This window comes from Rhamphochromis sp. 'chilingali' (assembly GCF_963969265.1).
Source record: "Rhamphochromis sp. 'chilingali' genome assembly, chromosome: 7".
NCBI lineage: Eukaryota > Metazoa > Chordata > Actinopteri > Cichliformes > Cichlidae > Rhamphochromis > Rhamphochromis sp. 'chilingali'.
The window spans coordinates 4,778,316-4,794,685 of record NC_137934.1 but is presented as its reverse complement, the minus strand read 5'-3'; the positions used below and the strand labels follow the sequence as shown (position 1 = coordinate 4,794,685).

The following is a 16,370-nucleotide window of genomic DNA, read 5'->3' as shown; positions in this document are numbered from 1 at the left end:
AGCGACTTTATGTGCAAGGGTTTGTGTCACGGACGTAGCACAGCTGCCTGTTCCCAGACCCTGATGTGGCATCTGATCCTCAAAAATAAAATAAAAAATGTAACGAAAAAAAAAAGCCCTGCAAACATCTGTCACATGAGTCAGCTGAGGTTAGACATGCGAAGAAGACAGAGGGACTCCACACCTTACAGCTGTAATTCACTTAAGTCTCACATAGTTTAACCGAAAGCATCATTAACGGTCCTATCAGACTCAGTTCTTTGTTCTAAGTCTCCTAATCTTGTGGGGATGGCCATCAGCCTTGGAAAGCCAAAGCAGTGCATCTTTAGAGGAACCCAAAGAAGCTTAGTACAGGGCTTTACAGTGAAAGTCATTTATCAAGAACAACCTGAGAACTAAGTATGAGTAAGATTCACTTGTGGCCATTTTATTAAGCAAACCTGTTCAATCACATGTTTATGTGAATATCTTGTTTGTTTCTTTGTTATTTTGATCATGTAAACAATATAGAGAATTTCATTTAGCAATAAAGAGAAAAATAATGCTAAACTAAAGCAGAACACATTTCAATATCGCTTCACCTCTTCTTATTCAGTAACATATGGAAAATGAGTGGGAAGAAGTGCAAACTTATCAAATCCCACCGCTTCACCATAAATTATACGTTAATATTTATTCAGCTTCCTTACCGATATAATCTGCCGTAATAATAATGATGAGCTAATGACATGGCACCAACTCAATGGACAATCTGGTGAAGTTCACTCTGAGCATCGGAGTGGGGAAGAAAGGGCGTGGTTGTTGGTTTGTTTCAGAAACTGCTGATCTGTTGGGATTTTCCCGTCACACAACCATCTCTAAGGTTTACAGAGAATGCCCGAAAAGGAGGTCTGCCTCCTTTGTTGACGTCAGAGGAGAATGGAAAGACTGCTTTGAGCTGAAATGAAAGCAATAGTAACACAAACAGACTAACATGCTAACTAAGGTACGCAGAAGAGCATCTCTGAACTCACAATGCGTCATGTGCGTGGCCTCAAAACTTTTGGTCAATAGAAGATAACGATTGGATGTCTGTGAAGGTTCTCAGTCATCCAGGTCATCGTAGTCTAAGGAGCTTGGAAAGAAAGATCAGAAAGAAAGATCCACTACCTAATCACATGAGCCAAATGTCAACTTTGACATCCTCGAAAGAGTGACCTATTGACCCTAGAACTGAAGAAGCTCCTCGGATGAAAGGTGAAACGTCTTCAAGCAACTTAAAGAAGTCCAGACACTTTTCTTTCCAAGCTCCTTAGATAACGATTGGATAAACATTGCCTGGTCCGAATTGTCTCGATTTTTGCTGCAACAGAAATCGTCATAATTGGCATAAACATCATGAAAAAATTGATTCATCCTGCCTTGCATCAACAGTTTAGGCTAGTAATCGTGGCGTAATGGTGTGGGGGACATTTTCTGGCATTCCTTGGGCTCTTTAGCTCTCTGTAGTCCATCCTGCTTCCAGCAGGATAAGGCACCATGCCGCAAAGCTGAAATCATGTCAAACTGGTTTCTTGAGCACAACGATGAACACACTGTACTTTGTTGGCCTCCACAGTCATCAGTTTTCAACCCAATAGAACACCTTTGGGATGTGGTGGCATCATGGATGTGTAGCCAAGAAATCTGCAGAAACTGTGTGACGCTGTCATGTTAATATAGACTAAAACCTCTGAGGAATGATGAATCTGTAAGTGAAAGGGAGCCCAACCTGGTACTAGCATGGTGGAACTAATAAAGTGGCCAGCAAGAATATATCATGTCATACAAATGTGCGTAAAACTGGGAGCTCAGACCTTAAACCTAAGTGTAGAACTATGAAATGAGTAACTTCCAGTTTGTGTTACTCATCATTTGTTAAACCGCTAAACGTTGATGTTACCACATTTGCTTGACTGGTGCACATGTTTGAACCAGCCATGCTCCCTTCCGTCAAACAGACACGCTAAGACAACGCAATTTAAAAATTCATCATGTCATTGCTTTTTAATTTTACAGTCATACAATCTTTTTTTGTTTCTTTCCAGTGTCTCAAAACCATAAAAAATAAATATACATTATGTTACAAAACATTTCCAGTGTCTCAGATTATACAAAAACACACATCTTATCAACAGCATTGATTACATAAGGGCAAAACACTGGGCGTGTACAGGATGTAAGGTACAAAGGCATTTAGCGACTGTACATTGTAAAATGACCTTTTACTAGCTGCATAATGCTTCAGAGCTGCTGTCATTTTGAGTTTTAACCCACATTTGAAAACTTAGCGATTAAAAGGCAGCATCAATTACGCAATTTCTGAACAGACCCGCTTAGTCTGTTTCTTACTTTTACACTACGAAAGATCAACAAATGGCTTTTTTTTATTTTATTTTAAAGATTCTGCACTAAAACGGAGTTAAACCGAGCTGACGGCCAACTCTAATCTGCTTATTCACCAGATCTCATGACTTTGGTAACCAGGAGTGTGTCTTGCATTGGATAAACAGGCTCGACAAACACTGGAAAACAAGGCTTCAGGTTCACAGTGCTCCAACTGCAAAGCTGAGTTTTCAGCAGAGGAGGAATTCCTCTTCATTCCACATAATTAAAGTTCATTTACACCGTACTCTTGCGTGTGTGCATGCACTCAAACACAACAGCAGCAGCCTGTGAATGCACCGCCGTAGAGTGGAAGTCCACTGTAGCCTTTTACAGTATTGTGTGAGCTTGTAAGGCCTCGATGCAGCATGAAGGCACGCGGCGCATATTTGTTGTTCTCTGACTGTTAGACCGGCGTACGATGTGATTTCTGTTCTTTTTTTTCACTACTGCGTTCTTGCTAAAACTGACATAGAAAATAGATCATTTCTTCTTCACTTTTTAAAATTATCTACATGTTACTTACACTCTAAATACACTGCACCGAGAGGCTGTGGAAGCCTTTCTTTAATTAAAACAAAAAAGAAGAGCACTTTGTGTTTCATAGCTCTGCCCAGCATGAACTGTGTCAGACATCTGAGGGACCTGCAGTCTTTGAAATCATTTTGGATTACAACTGTGACGGTACCAGCCTTTAGAGGTTCGTGAACAGTGATTATTACATCTGACACTTTGCTAACTTCACCTAAAGAAACAGAACATATTGATGTGCTCCTCGCCAACACTAGAGAAGAGCTTCATGTTAGGGCCCACAATGCATTCTGGGTGTCATTCTTCATCTTCCGACTCTTCCTAATGATTTCCATTAGTGGTTTTGGCACACGTGGCTCAACCGTGTCTTTACACAGTCCAGCACAGCGTTCCCTTTGTTATCGCTCACATCTCTGCTTATTTTCTCATCTAAGGCAGTCCTAACGTCTGCAATTAATACTGCTCGCCCGAGAAAGGAAACATGACGGGAGCGGCGATGCTGACAGGATCAGGCTTCTCTTCATCCATCCTTTAACACCTCTCCATCTTGCAACTTTTCCTTTCATGTTCCTCGACTCTTGGTCCCCTCAGCCTCGACCTGGCAGGTTGTTTAGCTCCTCCTCTCATAAAGGCAGGCTGGTCTGGGTTTGCCTAACAGGTCAGATCGAAGTCTCGTTACTGCCACTGTTAACAGAGGGGAACAAAAGGACAGGAGGGAGAGGAGAGGGAGGGGGATGCAAAGAGAAAGAAAAGAGGGGAACATGCAAGGTAAAATGAGTGCAGGGATGCGGGAGGGTCCTCATGCAGCATTTAATCAGGATGGTCGCAGTATTTCATGCTCGAGTTAAAGGAATATAGTCATTAAGAGGATTGTTAACACATTTACAGTTTAAAAACCAGGATAGCTTTATCCCAGTTATACTGGACATAAGGGTGCCATCAGTTTTCTCAACTTACTCGCAACAACAAAGCCTTTATGATGCATGCAATATTGCATTAGTTGGCACTGTGATCAGCTTGATTGTTGCTCATTTAACTGTAAATAGTGCTTGCTTGCAAGGTTTTTAAACTTCTACGAACACTGTTAAACTGATTTCGAATCTTTTATTTGTTGGACACACGCTCAGGTGTACTGAGCGGCACCGTTAGTGAGACCTCTCAGTTTCACATACTTGAGGCGTAAGGGTGCACTGTAGAAAACTGCTCAACATCAATTTCTAGGGGGTTAGACAAAGTGCTCCACATTTAAAATGTCAGTCACAATAGGGCCACACTCGTTTGTGTAAAACTGTCATGGCAGCACCTTGGCAGTTCTGTAAAACTTGCAAGCGTCTACAGTCACGGGGAGTCTGCAGCAACTTCCAGAAATCACACTGCAGTTTCCCCTGGAACTGCATGTATTAGTCACTACTGTTGCCATTAGTGCTAAAAACAAGCAGTATTCTTTTCTTACTCTGAGTCTGACTCATTGCCTCCGTTGACCGTCCCAGACTTCAAGTGCATGGCAACTCCGCCATTTGTCTCCCGGTAGATACCCCCTGGAGGAATCTGAGGTCGTGGGGCGACAGGCGGTTTGATGGGGGAGCCGCTCTCGTGGTTGCCGAGTCGGCTTCCTTCGTTGGCTTCCAACGAAGGCGTCCGGGACGACGGGGCCATGATGTTGACGGAGGGAGGGGCTGGGGAGGTGGTGTTGTTGTTGTTGGGGGGAGGGGAGGTGATGGTGGGCGAGTTGTAGTCGCTCAGCTTCTCCCTCAGACGATTCTTCATGTTCTTGTCGGTCAGCGGAGGAGGGTAGCTGATCTTATTCTTCAAGATGCCTGAGTGAGACGAGTGATTTGTGTGAGCAGGCGTGACATAAAGTCGATTCAGATCGGCTCTAAACACTTCTCCCCTCACCTTTTCTCTGCTCTGGCTGGTGGTTGCTGTTAGGCTGACTGGCAGGCGCTGAGTCTTTCATACTGGTAGGAGTCTGTCTCTCTCTCTCCTGCAGAGCCTCCCTCTCTCTTTCACCAACGTGGTTGAGCTTGTTCTCTGGGTGCAGCTCCACGTTCACCTTGGTCTCCACCCTCAGCCTCTCTGTCCCACCGGGGTCCTCGCTGTCACTGGCTGTAATGGCATCTGTTGGCCAGTAAGGCTTCGCGTGATTAGATGTTGATTGCCCTGCTGAGAAGGGAAGAGAAAACTTCAATTTAATTCAACATCATATGAAGAAAAAGTGTTCATTAGAGCAAAAAGATGATATCTTAAAGGCACAGTCGATCATTTTTTGATAATTTAACAGAAAAAAACAATTCTACGAGGGCAATCCCAAAAGTAAGGTCTCCTATTATTTTAGAAATACAAACAACCATTTATTTTCCATAATATTTACCTAATTTTAAAGCTTGAAGACTTATTTATTTCTATAAATAATCGCTGTTTCGGTCGATGCATTTTTGTAAACGCTGCGGCAGTCATACCCTTGTAGGGTGGGGTGGGTGATGAAGTTCCAACCAAAGTTTTGCAGGAGAGCGACAGTTTGAGCAACGTGTGGACGCGTGGTGTTGTGGAGAATACTTACGCCCTTGCTCAGCATTCATCTTCTCTGGTTCTGAAATGCCCTTCTCAGATTTTCCCAGTACCTGTCAGCATGTATTGTGGTCCCAACAGGCAGGAAGTAAACCAACAATACCACCTTTTGGTCCCAAAACACAGATGCGCACTGTGCGTAAGCATTCTCCACAACACCGCGTGACGGTTTGCTCAAACTGTAACATCTCCTGCAAAACTTTGGTTGGAACTTCATCACCCACCCACCCTACAGTCCAGACTTCGCACCCAGTGAGTACGACCTGTTCCCAAAGTTGAAAGAACATTTGTCCGGAAGGCGATTCTGTGGCGGCGGCTAGCGGGTATGACATGAGCATTGTATAACTGTCACAGAGTCTACAAAAATTTATAGACCGAAATAGCCATTATGTAGAAAAATAAACAAGCCTTTAAAATTTAAAATGATGTAAATATTATGGAAAATAAGCTGTTGTTTGTATTTCTAAAATAATAGGAGCCCTTACTTTTGGGTTTGCCCTCCTATAACAATGAAGAATGCTCATAAATTATTAAATTATTAAAGTGAAAGCAAACTAGTTCTCACAAAATGTCATAAAATACGCAAGCTTATTTGTGTCCAAGTTACATGTACTTCAAAGAGAGTTTCACAAGTGCCAGCTAACAGCAGCTAACAGAGGCTAAGAGGAGCTAACAGAGGCTAAGAGGAGCTAACAGAGGCTAACAGCATCACTTACCAACAAAAAAGTTGCTCAAAAATCCTCAAAAACTCACCTCAGTATCACTGTCGTTGGACAAAAGTGAACTTCACTGATTTATATCAGACTCCTTTCAAAAAGTTTTACAGTCTTGCTCAGAGAAAATAAATGTGGACACTTTTCACCCTGCATTGACAGCTGAGGTAAACAATAGACTAACTGACAGCCTACACAGTTACTTTGTACACTACAGATGGTTTTAAGGTGACAAGGGGTAAAAACGTATTACTGCAAAATATATAATTAACCACATCTAATTTTTATTTCCCAATTTATTGCCGATGTAACAGAACTCAGCTGACAGTAATCTGCAATCAACTGAATCTTCTGCAATCTGTAGTGGGGAGAATTTTACACGCTGTAACTTTAAGAGACTTGTGCATTTACCTTTTGGAGTGCTGTGAAGAGGCCTCTCGTTGTTCCACTTTGGCTTGACATCAATATCATTATCCTCGCTGTCGGAGGAGTGGGAGGAGGCATAGGAGGAGCTGTGTTCATCTACTGAAAGCTCGCTGTCTGAGTCAGAGTCTAATTGAAGAAATGATGGCGAAACAGACCAGTGAACAAATACAGTACATCAGTAAAACAGACCTGGAAATGAAACATTGGAAATGCAATTCAATATAAAAAGCTTACCATCTCCTTTGGTGCCATTTCTATGGAACAGAGGTCCATCCAGGTCCGTGTGGCCTTTAGCTGTTCCTGAAGAGCCACTGGGCTTCTGACCAGACTCCTCCCTAGAAAAACCAAGGACGGCATAGGCAGGCAAGAGAGATCCAGGAGCAGATGAACAGAGGTGTAGATTTAGAGGAGACACAGAGGGGAAGTACATCATTGCTGGAAGTTAATTCAAGCCCCAACTTGTGGTTTTACACAACTGATGTTTAACAGCTGATGCAGCAGACATCTCTCATTACAAAACATCTGGTACTGTTGATTGCCTTGACACAGACAAAGCGAATATGACATTTAGTTTGTGTGTGCTGCTGTTTGTCTAATGTCAGAAAGTCCCAGCTTGATCATTAATACTGAAAAAAATCGAATACAGGTTTACCCTCTCTTCATCAGTTACCGGTCGTGGTATAATTATTGCAAGAATTCAGAATTTTAGCATGTTTAGTAATCATTTAATGGATCAAAATGACAAATGGGTTACGTTTTTCTCTCCTCTCCCGTCCTCTCTGTCTGAAGCCGTTTATTCCAGGTTGGAATGAGAACTTGGCTGGAGGGCAAAAACTGCTACTAGAGACTCTGACCTGTCTGATGGCTGATCTAAGAGAAGCTTCTGGAAGCAGCTGAAGACGTGCCAACAGCTCCAGGGAAGAGGTATGCACGTCTACATTACATTCCTACCTCAACAGGTATAATTCCATCCCCCCTTCGTTTCTGCTTTTTTCTTTCCACATCTCTCCATTATTTTTCTCCTCTTCGTCTCTTTATAGTTTCCCCACTTTTTGCTCTCTTATCTGCTTCTTTCTACGCCTCACCTACAGACAGCTCGCCACATTTCTTCCCCCACAGCGTTACTACTCTTATTGACCCTAGAGTCAGCTCTTATTACCCAGATGACAGCTTTACGGGCTAGGCGTACAGTCAGACGAAAGTGTGATACTGTAAAGCGCTTAAAAACACCAGGTATATGAAACACAAGCCTACTGTAATGAAAGCATGTCAGTGAACACTGAACAGATACAGCTTGTAGAAGAGGGGAGATTAGCTTAAGATGACAAACATCTATATTTTGGCGCAGATTCATCTTTCAATGTCAACCTTTATAGATATATCAAGAACACACCTGTCACACAGTCAAACTTAGCTTTCTGATTTAGCTGTACTGCTCAAGATCAAACATGCTAGTAGTCTGTAGCTAGCTTGGACCACAAAGCTATATAATTATTATTGTGATGTATTAATGTTATGTCTTTAGTAAGTTCAGTTTGAAGTACAATAATTTCCAGCAAATTTCAACTGCAGAACATTGCAATAACGCATGTATTTAGAAATACCAAGCTAAAATTTTACTAGCTAAACCGGTGTTACTTTAGCAACATATGTAAAACTAATGGAGTTGGCAAGAACACCGTGACGGTTAAATTTTGAGATTAAATTTCATTCAGTCTTATCATCTTATACCAACATGTTCTCACTCCCAAAGCGCCAGGTGACAAATCTTCAGTATATTACGCTTCTGGGCACCGAACACGTCCCCATATTATGAGATTGATGAAACATGAGAACCGTTTGGAATGAATCCACACATGTACGTTTTACTTACAGTGGGGCAAAAAAGTATTTAGTCAGCCACCGATTGTGCAAGTTCCCCCACCTAAAATGATGACAGAGGTCAGTAATTTGCACCAGAGGTGCACTTCAACTGTGAGAGACAGAATGTGAAAAAAAAATCCATGAATCCACATGGTAGGATTTGTAAAGAATTTATTCGTAAATTAGGGTGGAAAATAAGTATTTGGTCAATAACAAAAATACAACTCAATGCTTTGTAACATAACCTTTGTTGGCAATAACAGAGGTCAAACGTTTACTATAGGTCTTTACCAGGTTTGCACACACAGTAGCTGGTATTTTGGCCCATTCCTCCATGCAGATCTTCTCGAGAGCAGTGATGTTTTGGGGCTGTCGCCGAGCAACACGGACTTTCAACTCCCGCCACAGATTTTCTATGGGGTTGAGGTCTGGAGACTGGCTAGGCCACTCCGGGACTTTCAAATGCTTCTTACGGAGCCACTCCTTTGTTGCCCGGGCGGTGTGTTTTGGATCATTGTCATGTTGGAAGACCCAGCCTCGTTTCATCTTCAAAGTTCTCACTGATGGAAGGAGGTTTTGGCTCAAAATCTCACGATACATGGCCCCATTCATTCTGTCCTTAACACGGATCAGTCGTCCTGTCCCCTTGGCAGAAAAACAGCCCCATAGCATGATGTTTCCACCCCCATGCTTCACAGTAGGTATGGTGTTCTTGGGATGCAACTCAGTATTCTTCTTCCTCCAAACACGACGAGTTGAGTTTATACCAAAAAGTTCTACTTTGGTTTCATCTGACCACATGACATTCTCCCAATCCTCTGCTGTATCATCCATGTGCTCTCTGGCAAACTTCAGACGGGCCTGGACATGCACTGGCTTCAGCAGCGGAACACGTCTGGCACTGCGGGATTTGATTCCCTGCCGTTGTAGTGTGTTACTGATGGTGACCTTTGTTACTTTGGTCCCAGCTCTCTGCAGGTCATTCACCAGGTCCCCCCGTGTGGTTCTGGGATCTTTGCTCACCGTTCTCATGATAATTTTGACCCCACGGGATGAGATCTTGCATGAAGCCCCAGATCGAGGGAGGTTATCAGTGGTCTTGTATGTCTTCCATTTTCTGATGATTGCTCCCACAGTTGATTTTTTCACACCAAGCTGCTTGCCTATTGTAGATTCACTCTTCCCAGTCTGGTGCAGGTCTACAATACTTTTCCTGGTGTCCTTCGAAAGCTCTTTGGTCTTGGCCATGGCGGAGTTTGGAGTCTGACTGTTTGAGGCTGTGGACAGGTGTCTTTTATACAGATGATGAGTTCAAACAGGTGCCATTCATACAGGTAACGAGTGGGGGACAGAAAAGCTTCTTACAGAAGACGTTACAGGTCTGTGAGAGCCAGAGATTTTCCTTGTTTGAGGTGACCAAATACTTATTTTCCACCCTAATTTACGAATAAATTCTTTACAAATCCTACCATGTGGATTCATGGATTTTTCTTTCACATTCTGTCTCTCACAGTTGAAGTGTACCTCTGGTGCAAATTACTGACCTCTGTCATCATTTTAAGTGGGGGAACTTGCACAATCGGTGGCTGACTAAATACTTTTTTGCCCCACTGTAAATCGTTTTGTAAAACACTATCTAACGTCATTAAAGTGGTGGTTAAGGTTAGGGATAAGGTTAGGGTTAGGGCTGGAATACATGGCTGGAACGTCTATTACCACGGGATCGTCGTTCTACTGGATTTCATCCACAATCCGGCGGGTAGCATAGGAACGCGGAAAGTCGGCTTTTGCGTTCTCATGGAAATCAACAAATCCCCAGTATATTACATCTCAGGAGTGAGAATGGGCTCCTTATACATAAACTCTAAAGCACATGGACTCTGTCTCCTCTGTGCTTAAAACTAACGTGAAGTACAATAGAAAAGAAAGCTTTACACATTTTGGCAGCACCTACAGTGGTGTGAAAAAAGATTTATGTCTAATTTTTTGTATATTTGTCATGCTTATGTTTTAGATCAAAGAAATTTTAATATCAGACAAAGATAAATTGAGTAAATACAAAAGGCAGATTTTGAATCATGATTTCTTTTATTAGGTTTGGCTTATTTCCCTTAATAAATCCACTCATCATTTGAAAACTGCATTTTGCATTTACTTGTACCACATCAAATTTCACATAAGCAATAGTAGAATCTAATCATCTAATTTAATAACACAGTAATATGGAGGAATATATGTCTATTTGTGTGCATTTAGTTTTTTGCAAACAGGCCATGCATTGGCAAATGTCAGTAAAATTTTCATGCAGAAGGTGCCAATATGTGGCAGAATGCATGTGGTGTAAGAAACAAGATACCTTTGGAGAATAAGGGTGGACAGGGCGTGTGTATACTTATGCAGCGCGTGTGTGTGTGTGATGCAGTAAGGTGTGTTAGTCAGTGTGAGACTTCTGCATCTCAGACATGCAAAAAGGGCACCAAAGAAAGAAATCTGAAAGGAATACCAAGACACGCTCATCACACAGCAGAGTGCAAAAAGCCATGCAGTCAGTCAGCGTGTTGTACCTGAGTGTGTAAGCCAGGTAGCTACTGCGGCTCTTGGCTGACCTGTCCAGTGAGACGGTAGACTCGCCAATGCCTGAACGGTACACTGCGCCGTCCTCTGTGTACATGTTGTTGCAGTTGAGAGAGCGCTGAAGATGGAGGAATATAACAAAGGTTATATTTTAAACAAGAGCTATGTGACCGAAAACCAAATTAAACAAAAGAGCATATAAAGAAATAAGAAACAATGTTGAATAACTTGATGAAATCTTAAAGATACATATTTAAATGTATCGATATATATGTATAGGGATGGGGATTGAGAAGAATTCAGCGATTCCATTATTGATATCACTTATCGATTCTCATTGGCGCCATTTTGAGAGAAACCACCATTGCTAAGGAGCAATAAAGAAATTACATTCATTCAAATGGATTGCATGCTGTGGTTTGAATGTTTGTTGAGGTACTTCCCCTCTTTGTTGGAGCCATTACTTAAAAAAACCAACACAAATCTCTTATGAGGACACACATCTCTAATAAAAAGCTGACTGCACAAAGCCAAGATGTAAACCAGCACAAAAGAGCGATCTCCATAGTGACACTGCTTTAGAAACGTGAACAGGTAGAAAGGGAGCAGCCTGACTGCTCATCTCGTTGTTGCCTGTTGAAGTTAAGGGTCTGGCTGTTGGGGTTGCGATTCACTCAGCTTTCGCTCTAAGTTCTTGGCTAGCTTAGCATCAGCATGCTGACGGCAGATGCTTATAAAGAACCGAAGTTGTGTTAGCAGCATTATGCAGTTGTTTCTGTCCTGGATGCAGTTTTCCACTTTACCATTTATCTCGTCCTTTAGTGCAACAAAAATAAAATAAATGTCCACATTACCAGAGGCCTGGTAATGAACTAATAATTTGATTCAGGTGTGTTGACCCAGGGTGAGATCTAAAACCTGTAGGACACCGGCCCTTGAAGCCTGGAGTTGGACACTCCTGCTCTATACTGAGTCGCTTTTTTCCTCCTCTGATACTTGAACTGAAATCAGCTGATTGTAGTGTGAGTGCAACTGATGAGTGCGATCAGTAGGCAGGCATGCCAACTGCTAACCGGTTTTCCACAAGAACTGGTTCTCGATTCCCATCCCTACTATATGCATGTATATAAAGTAAATGTTTGTTCACTTACTGTTAGCAAAGAGCCCCTTGTGGTGCTGGACTCGTCTTGTATGCTCTTCTTTCCTTTGAAGATGTTCTTGAGGTTTTTCCTCACCTCTTTGTTGAAGACCACATGGAACAAGAAAATGAAGACTCCCTGAAAAAAAGCAGGAGAACGTATGTATGTATTGCTGAGGAGAGTAAATTTATCAAATGTGAATTGTTTTCAAAAGTGTGTGTGGATTATCTGTGCATCCAGAGCTCAGTGTGGGGTTAGCAGATACCTGCAAGCAGCTGAAGACAGCAAACAGGTAATGGAAAGTCATTACATTGCTGTTGACTGCCATTAGACCGAGCAGCCAGGTGGCACTGATGAGCACCAGAAGGAGGAAGGCCATACGTAGGGCAGGACTGCGTTGGGAAACATAAAAGTTTTAATAATGGTATAAAAAGACAAACTCAAGGTAGCAACTGGATCCTTTGATGTATGTGAAATGGCTAATGTGATGTGGGAACCTACATAGCTCCTGACTTCTCTACAGCCTTCTGTCTCCGACCACAGGAAGCCTTGGCAGCGAGAACAAAGATCACTATGTTCACCTGTAAGGGGAAGGAAAATATGGAGAATTTGAACTAATATGAATATAAATAAATCAATCTATGAAAAGCTCTTTTTACTCAACTGCTGATTGAGACATAATTAGCGTCTTTTATTATTTTGCATTGAGTCCATAGTAACTACATAAATTGCAAAAAAGTGCAATAAACTACAAAAAATTGAAAATCGTTTTTGTTGTTATTACATATATTTCTAGTTAGAGAAATTTAAGAGGTTTATCCCTCAAAACTGTAAATACAAAAAAGTTGTACGAAATAGTTTCTAGCCACAGGAAACTTATTTTGAGTGTCTTCATAGTTTTATTTTTGAGATACACCAATTTTTATATACTACAGGAAAACACAAAAATAAATATTATAATGCAAATTTGCAAAAACACAGCATGTGCATCAAAATAAACTATTTCCAGCTGTGCAATTTGAGTTCTAAGCATCCCAGAAACGATACAGGAAAGCACAAAGTCAAACATGACTTTTAAAAAACACCAATATAGCCTTATAAGGTTCTGAAGGAAAAAAACAACTACATTCTCCATGAAAATTATGTCACTTCCGGTTTCGGGCAGGTAATGGCGGACATGCAATAGTTCGTGCTGACGTCTATTCCAACATAGGAAGTGTTACAAACAACTGATCGGATCGGCAAAGCGTGTTTCTGGAATGGATGTGGAAGGAAACCGTGACCTAGGACAAACTGATGGTACAAGATGTAAGTACAACTCCTCCGGTTTGATATGCAAAAAAAATTATTGCGCTAGCTTACGTGGTTGCAGTTCTACTGGGATTTAAAAATAGTTACGCAAAACGGGGCATCCCCGTCACCAGTCTTAAAGGGTTAAAAGAGATATTGGACATACCAGCACGACTACAAAGATGGGCCCTGCAAAGCTCCAGATGAGTGTGTCATGGACAGAAAGCCAACAAAAATCTGGGTTTCCATAACCCTGAGGATCGAGGCCAACTGCCAAACCTACACACAAACACAATGAAAACACAGTGGAGAAATAACATTTTGATCAAATCAGTCTGACTTTATATTATTAAAATATTTTGGATTCTTTTTTTCAGTTACACATCATAATCGCTCACTAATTTTGTCACATTTGGACCTCCGTATATATTTTATATATCTATTTGCCTCTTCCAAAAACATAATCCAAGCATCCAGTGCTGACGAAATCACTATATCACACAGCATCTGGTAAGTGTTTAACAAATTTTATAAAAGTGACACAAGAGTAGCCCTAAAAGGAGGAATCAGACAGAAGGAAAACATATAAACATGACACAAATTGTTTAAATTATATATATATTATTTTTACGCCCTTCTTTTTTTCTCATTTTGACACAATGTGAGCATCTAAGTAACAACCATTTCCTTTTCATTGTTTCTCCTGCTGTCTCATTCAGCGATCTTCCCACAGGGATCATAGCCTTTTCAGAAAAGACGAGTCATGACACGAGTCTCCCGACAATCTGCCATCTCCTATCGCACTGTTGCTTGTCCTGGCGAACATGTGTGAGTGTAACTCACCAGTGATGATAGCCGGTATGCCCCAGCCCATGGCGTAGTAGAACCTCATGTGACCGTAGTTGATGTTCCGCAGCTCGGTCAGCATGCGGTAGATATGCAGCCCCTCCACGAACATCCAGGCAAAGGTGCACATGTAGAAGTAATGGAGGAGGATGGCGATCACGGTGCACACAAACTGCGAGTTTGTAGGACGGGAGAAAAGAAGAGAGTGCCAGACTTTTAGGTACAGAACAGTATCGGCCACTTTGGTTCTGCAGTACCATTAAATCTATATATCAGTGCACGAATCATCCAGCCTTTCAAAATAAGACAATTTTCTGTTTGTTCATCTTTGGATATTCAAGCAGACAACCGGGAAATAAACCATCCAATTTTTGAATATTTTTTAAAATCTTGAAAGCCTTGTCAATAAACTATTCAATTTGTGAACTGACAGTAAACGTTTTTATGTCACAACGTCTTTTCGTAACACGGCAATGATTCAAACTGTCCCCACATTCCTGTATCTCCCCTCCTCCCATTTTGTGCTGTCTGGTGCTACAGTAGAAGAATGGTGTGTGTCAGTGAATGCTGAGATACGGTGTATTTTACTAATGTTTTGTATTGCTGTGGAGATCAGAGAAGAAGAAGGAGAAACTACTTTGACAGCGTTATAAATCATCCCTGGAGATGGCCCTGGGCACACACCGACAGCATTCCACTGCTCTGATGCACGTTTACCTACACACACACCTAAACTTTGCACGCACACTAGCAAGCGCTTAGCAAATCAAAGAGATGCAAAAAAACCCAAAAACCCCAAAGAGATTAAACTTTCTCTTTTAAGCATCTCCTTGCAGACTTGGCTTCCACTCCACAAAACAATACTCCATAAATATAAAGCAGCATGTGCTTTTATCACCTCATCCCAGTCAAAACATGGTGAGTCAGAACATTTGTACAGACCCAAAGACAAAACTCCCACAACTCCTCTGGCGCCTGTAAACTTACTTGCTTCTTGTAAGCTCAGCAGTACATATGTGTGCATGTGTTTATTTTGACATCTGCAGATATCCTTTTCTTTTAGATTTATAGCAGGTTTATCGAAATGTGAAGGGGCTGCTGAATCACTCGTTGTAGGATTCATTTATGGGACCTAACCTTGAAATACGGGGCTGATTTGACATCTTCTGTCATGTGAATGATGAGGTGTGAGATAGTCGTAAATAAAGCACAAACCACCAGGGCTATGCCTCTTGAACAGGCTTCGCTTTCATCCCCGATTCATTACCACTGCAAGTACTATTCAGAAGCACATGTATATCTGTTTGACAGCTGGGGGTGGTAGTTACAACCCTCCATGGAGTTACAGGACTGACAGTGCGTCTCCCGATGCCTTGGGTTAAAACATCTGGTTTAACCAGACTACGTAAAGCTGACTCATTAACCTTTAACATGTTGTACTTACAAGGGTTAAGCTTTGAGGTGCTAGTTGTCCTTTTGAGCTGCTACTTATAGGCGGCGCTAGGATCACAAACCAGCACACAGAGATAAGTAAGGCAATGATCTTCTCTAACTCTTGGCTAAAGGGCAAAAAAGTACACCTTTAAATGTATCCTTATAGCTCCCTTTTTAAACCTGATTTCTTCTACTTGTCAATTAAGAGATTAATGGTGTTGTCTGTACCACAGACATTTGAGATTTTTTATCAAGTAAAAACTAAAGCTGTTTTGGGAAAACCCTTGCCAGGACTTACCACCCTGAGGCCAGCTTTTAGAGACAGGTACCAGTCACAGCACGTCTCCACTACTGGCCCACAGAGGTTTGTGTATGTGTATGTCAACAGACTTCAAAGATATCCGATACCTTTTGATCCTTTACTGTATGTATATGGAACTGAGAGTAGTTACTAGCCATATCAGTGACTAACAAAGGCTTTTAACTCAATTAAGGTAGACTACATCCTCACATAAGATTTATCCAGGAATGGCAGCTCACTAACATGAACTTACACGAGGTTATATTGGAAAAGCAGTTTGGT

The 16,370-nt window shown here is 41.7% G+C and overlaps 1 protein-coding gene across 13 annotated transcripts in view; it reads right to left on the bottom strand.

The window, feature by feature from the left end:
• Window positions 1–2,010: 2,010 nt before the first annotated feature.
• celsr1a (cadherin EGF LAG seven-pass G-type receptor 1a) overlaps window positions 2,011–16,370 on the bottom strand; it is a 106,544-nt gene continuing 92,184 nt past the window's right edge. For 5 of the 13 annotated variants that reach the window (XM_080886814.1, XM_080886820.1, XM_080886819.1 and 2 more), the window contains 11 exons: window positions 14,351–14,525; window positions 13,674–13,786; window positions 12,719–12,798; window positions 12,483–12,609; window positions 12,230–12,355; window positions 11,069–11,196; window positions 6,876–6,976; window positions 6,627–6,767; window positions 4,831–5,097; window positions 4,388–4,751; window positions 2,011–3,585 (listed from right to left, as the gene is read on the bottom strand). In XM_080886814.1, coding sequence (XP_080742940.1) covers window positions 3,558–3,585; window positions 4,388–4,751; window positions 4,831–5,097; window positions 6,627–6,767; window positions 6,876–6,976; window positions 11,069–11,196; window positions 12,230–12,355; window positions 12,483–12,609; window positions 12,719–12,798; window positions 13,674–13,786; window positions 14,351–14,525 — 1,650 coding nt within the window. In that variant the 3' untranslated portion in view covers window positions 2,011–3,557. Of the gene's footprint in view, window positions 3,619–4,387; window positions 4,752–4,830; window positions 5,098–6,626; window positions 6,768–6,875; window positions 6,977–11,068; window positions 11,197–12,229; window positions 12,356–12,482; window positions 12,610–12,718; window positions 12,799–13,673; window positions 13,787–14,350; window positions 14,526–16,370 lie in introns of all 13 variants that reach the window. The other 8 variants (XM_080886822.1, XM_080886823.1, XM_080886816.1 and 5 more) reach the window with 4 other exon arrangements.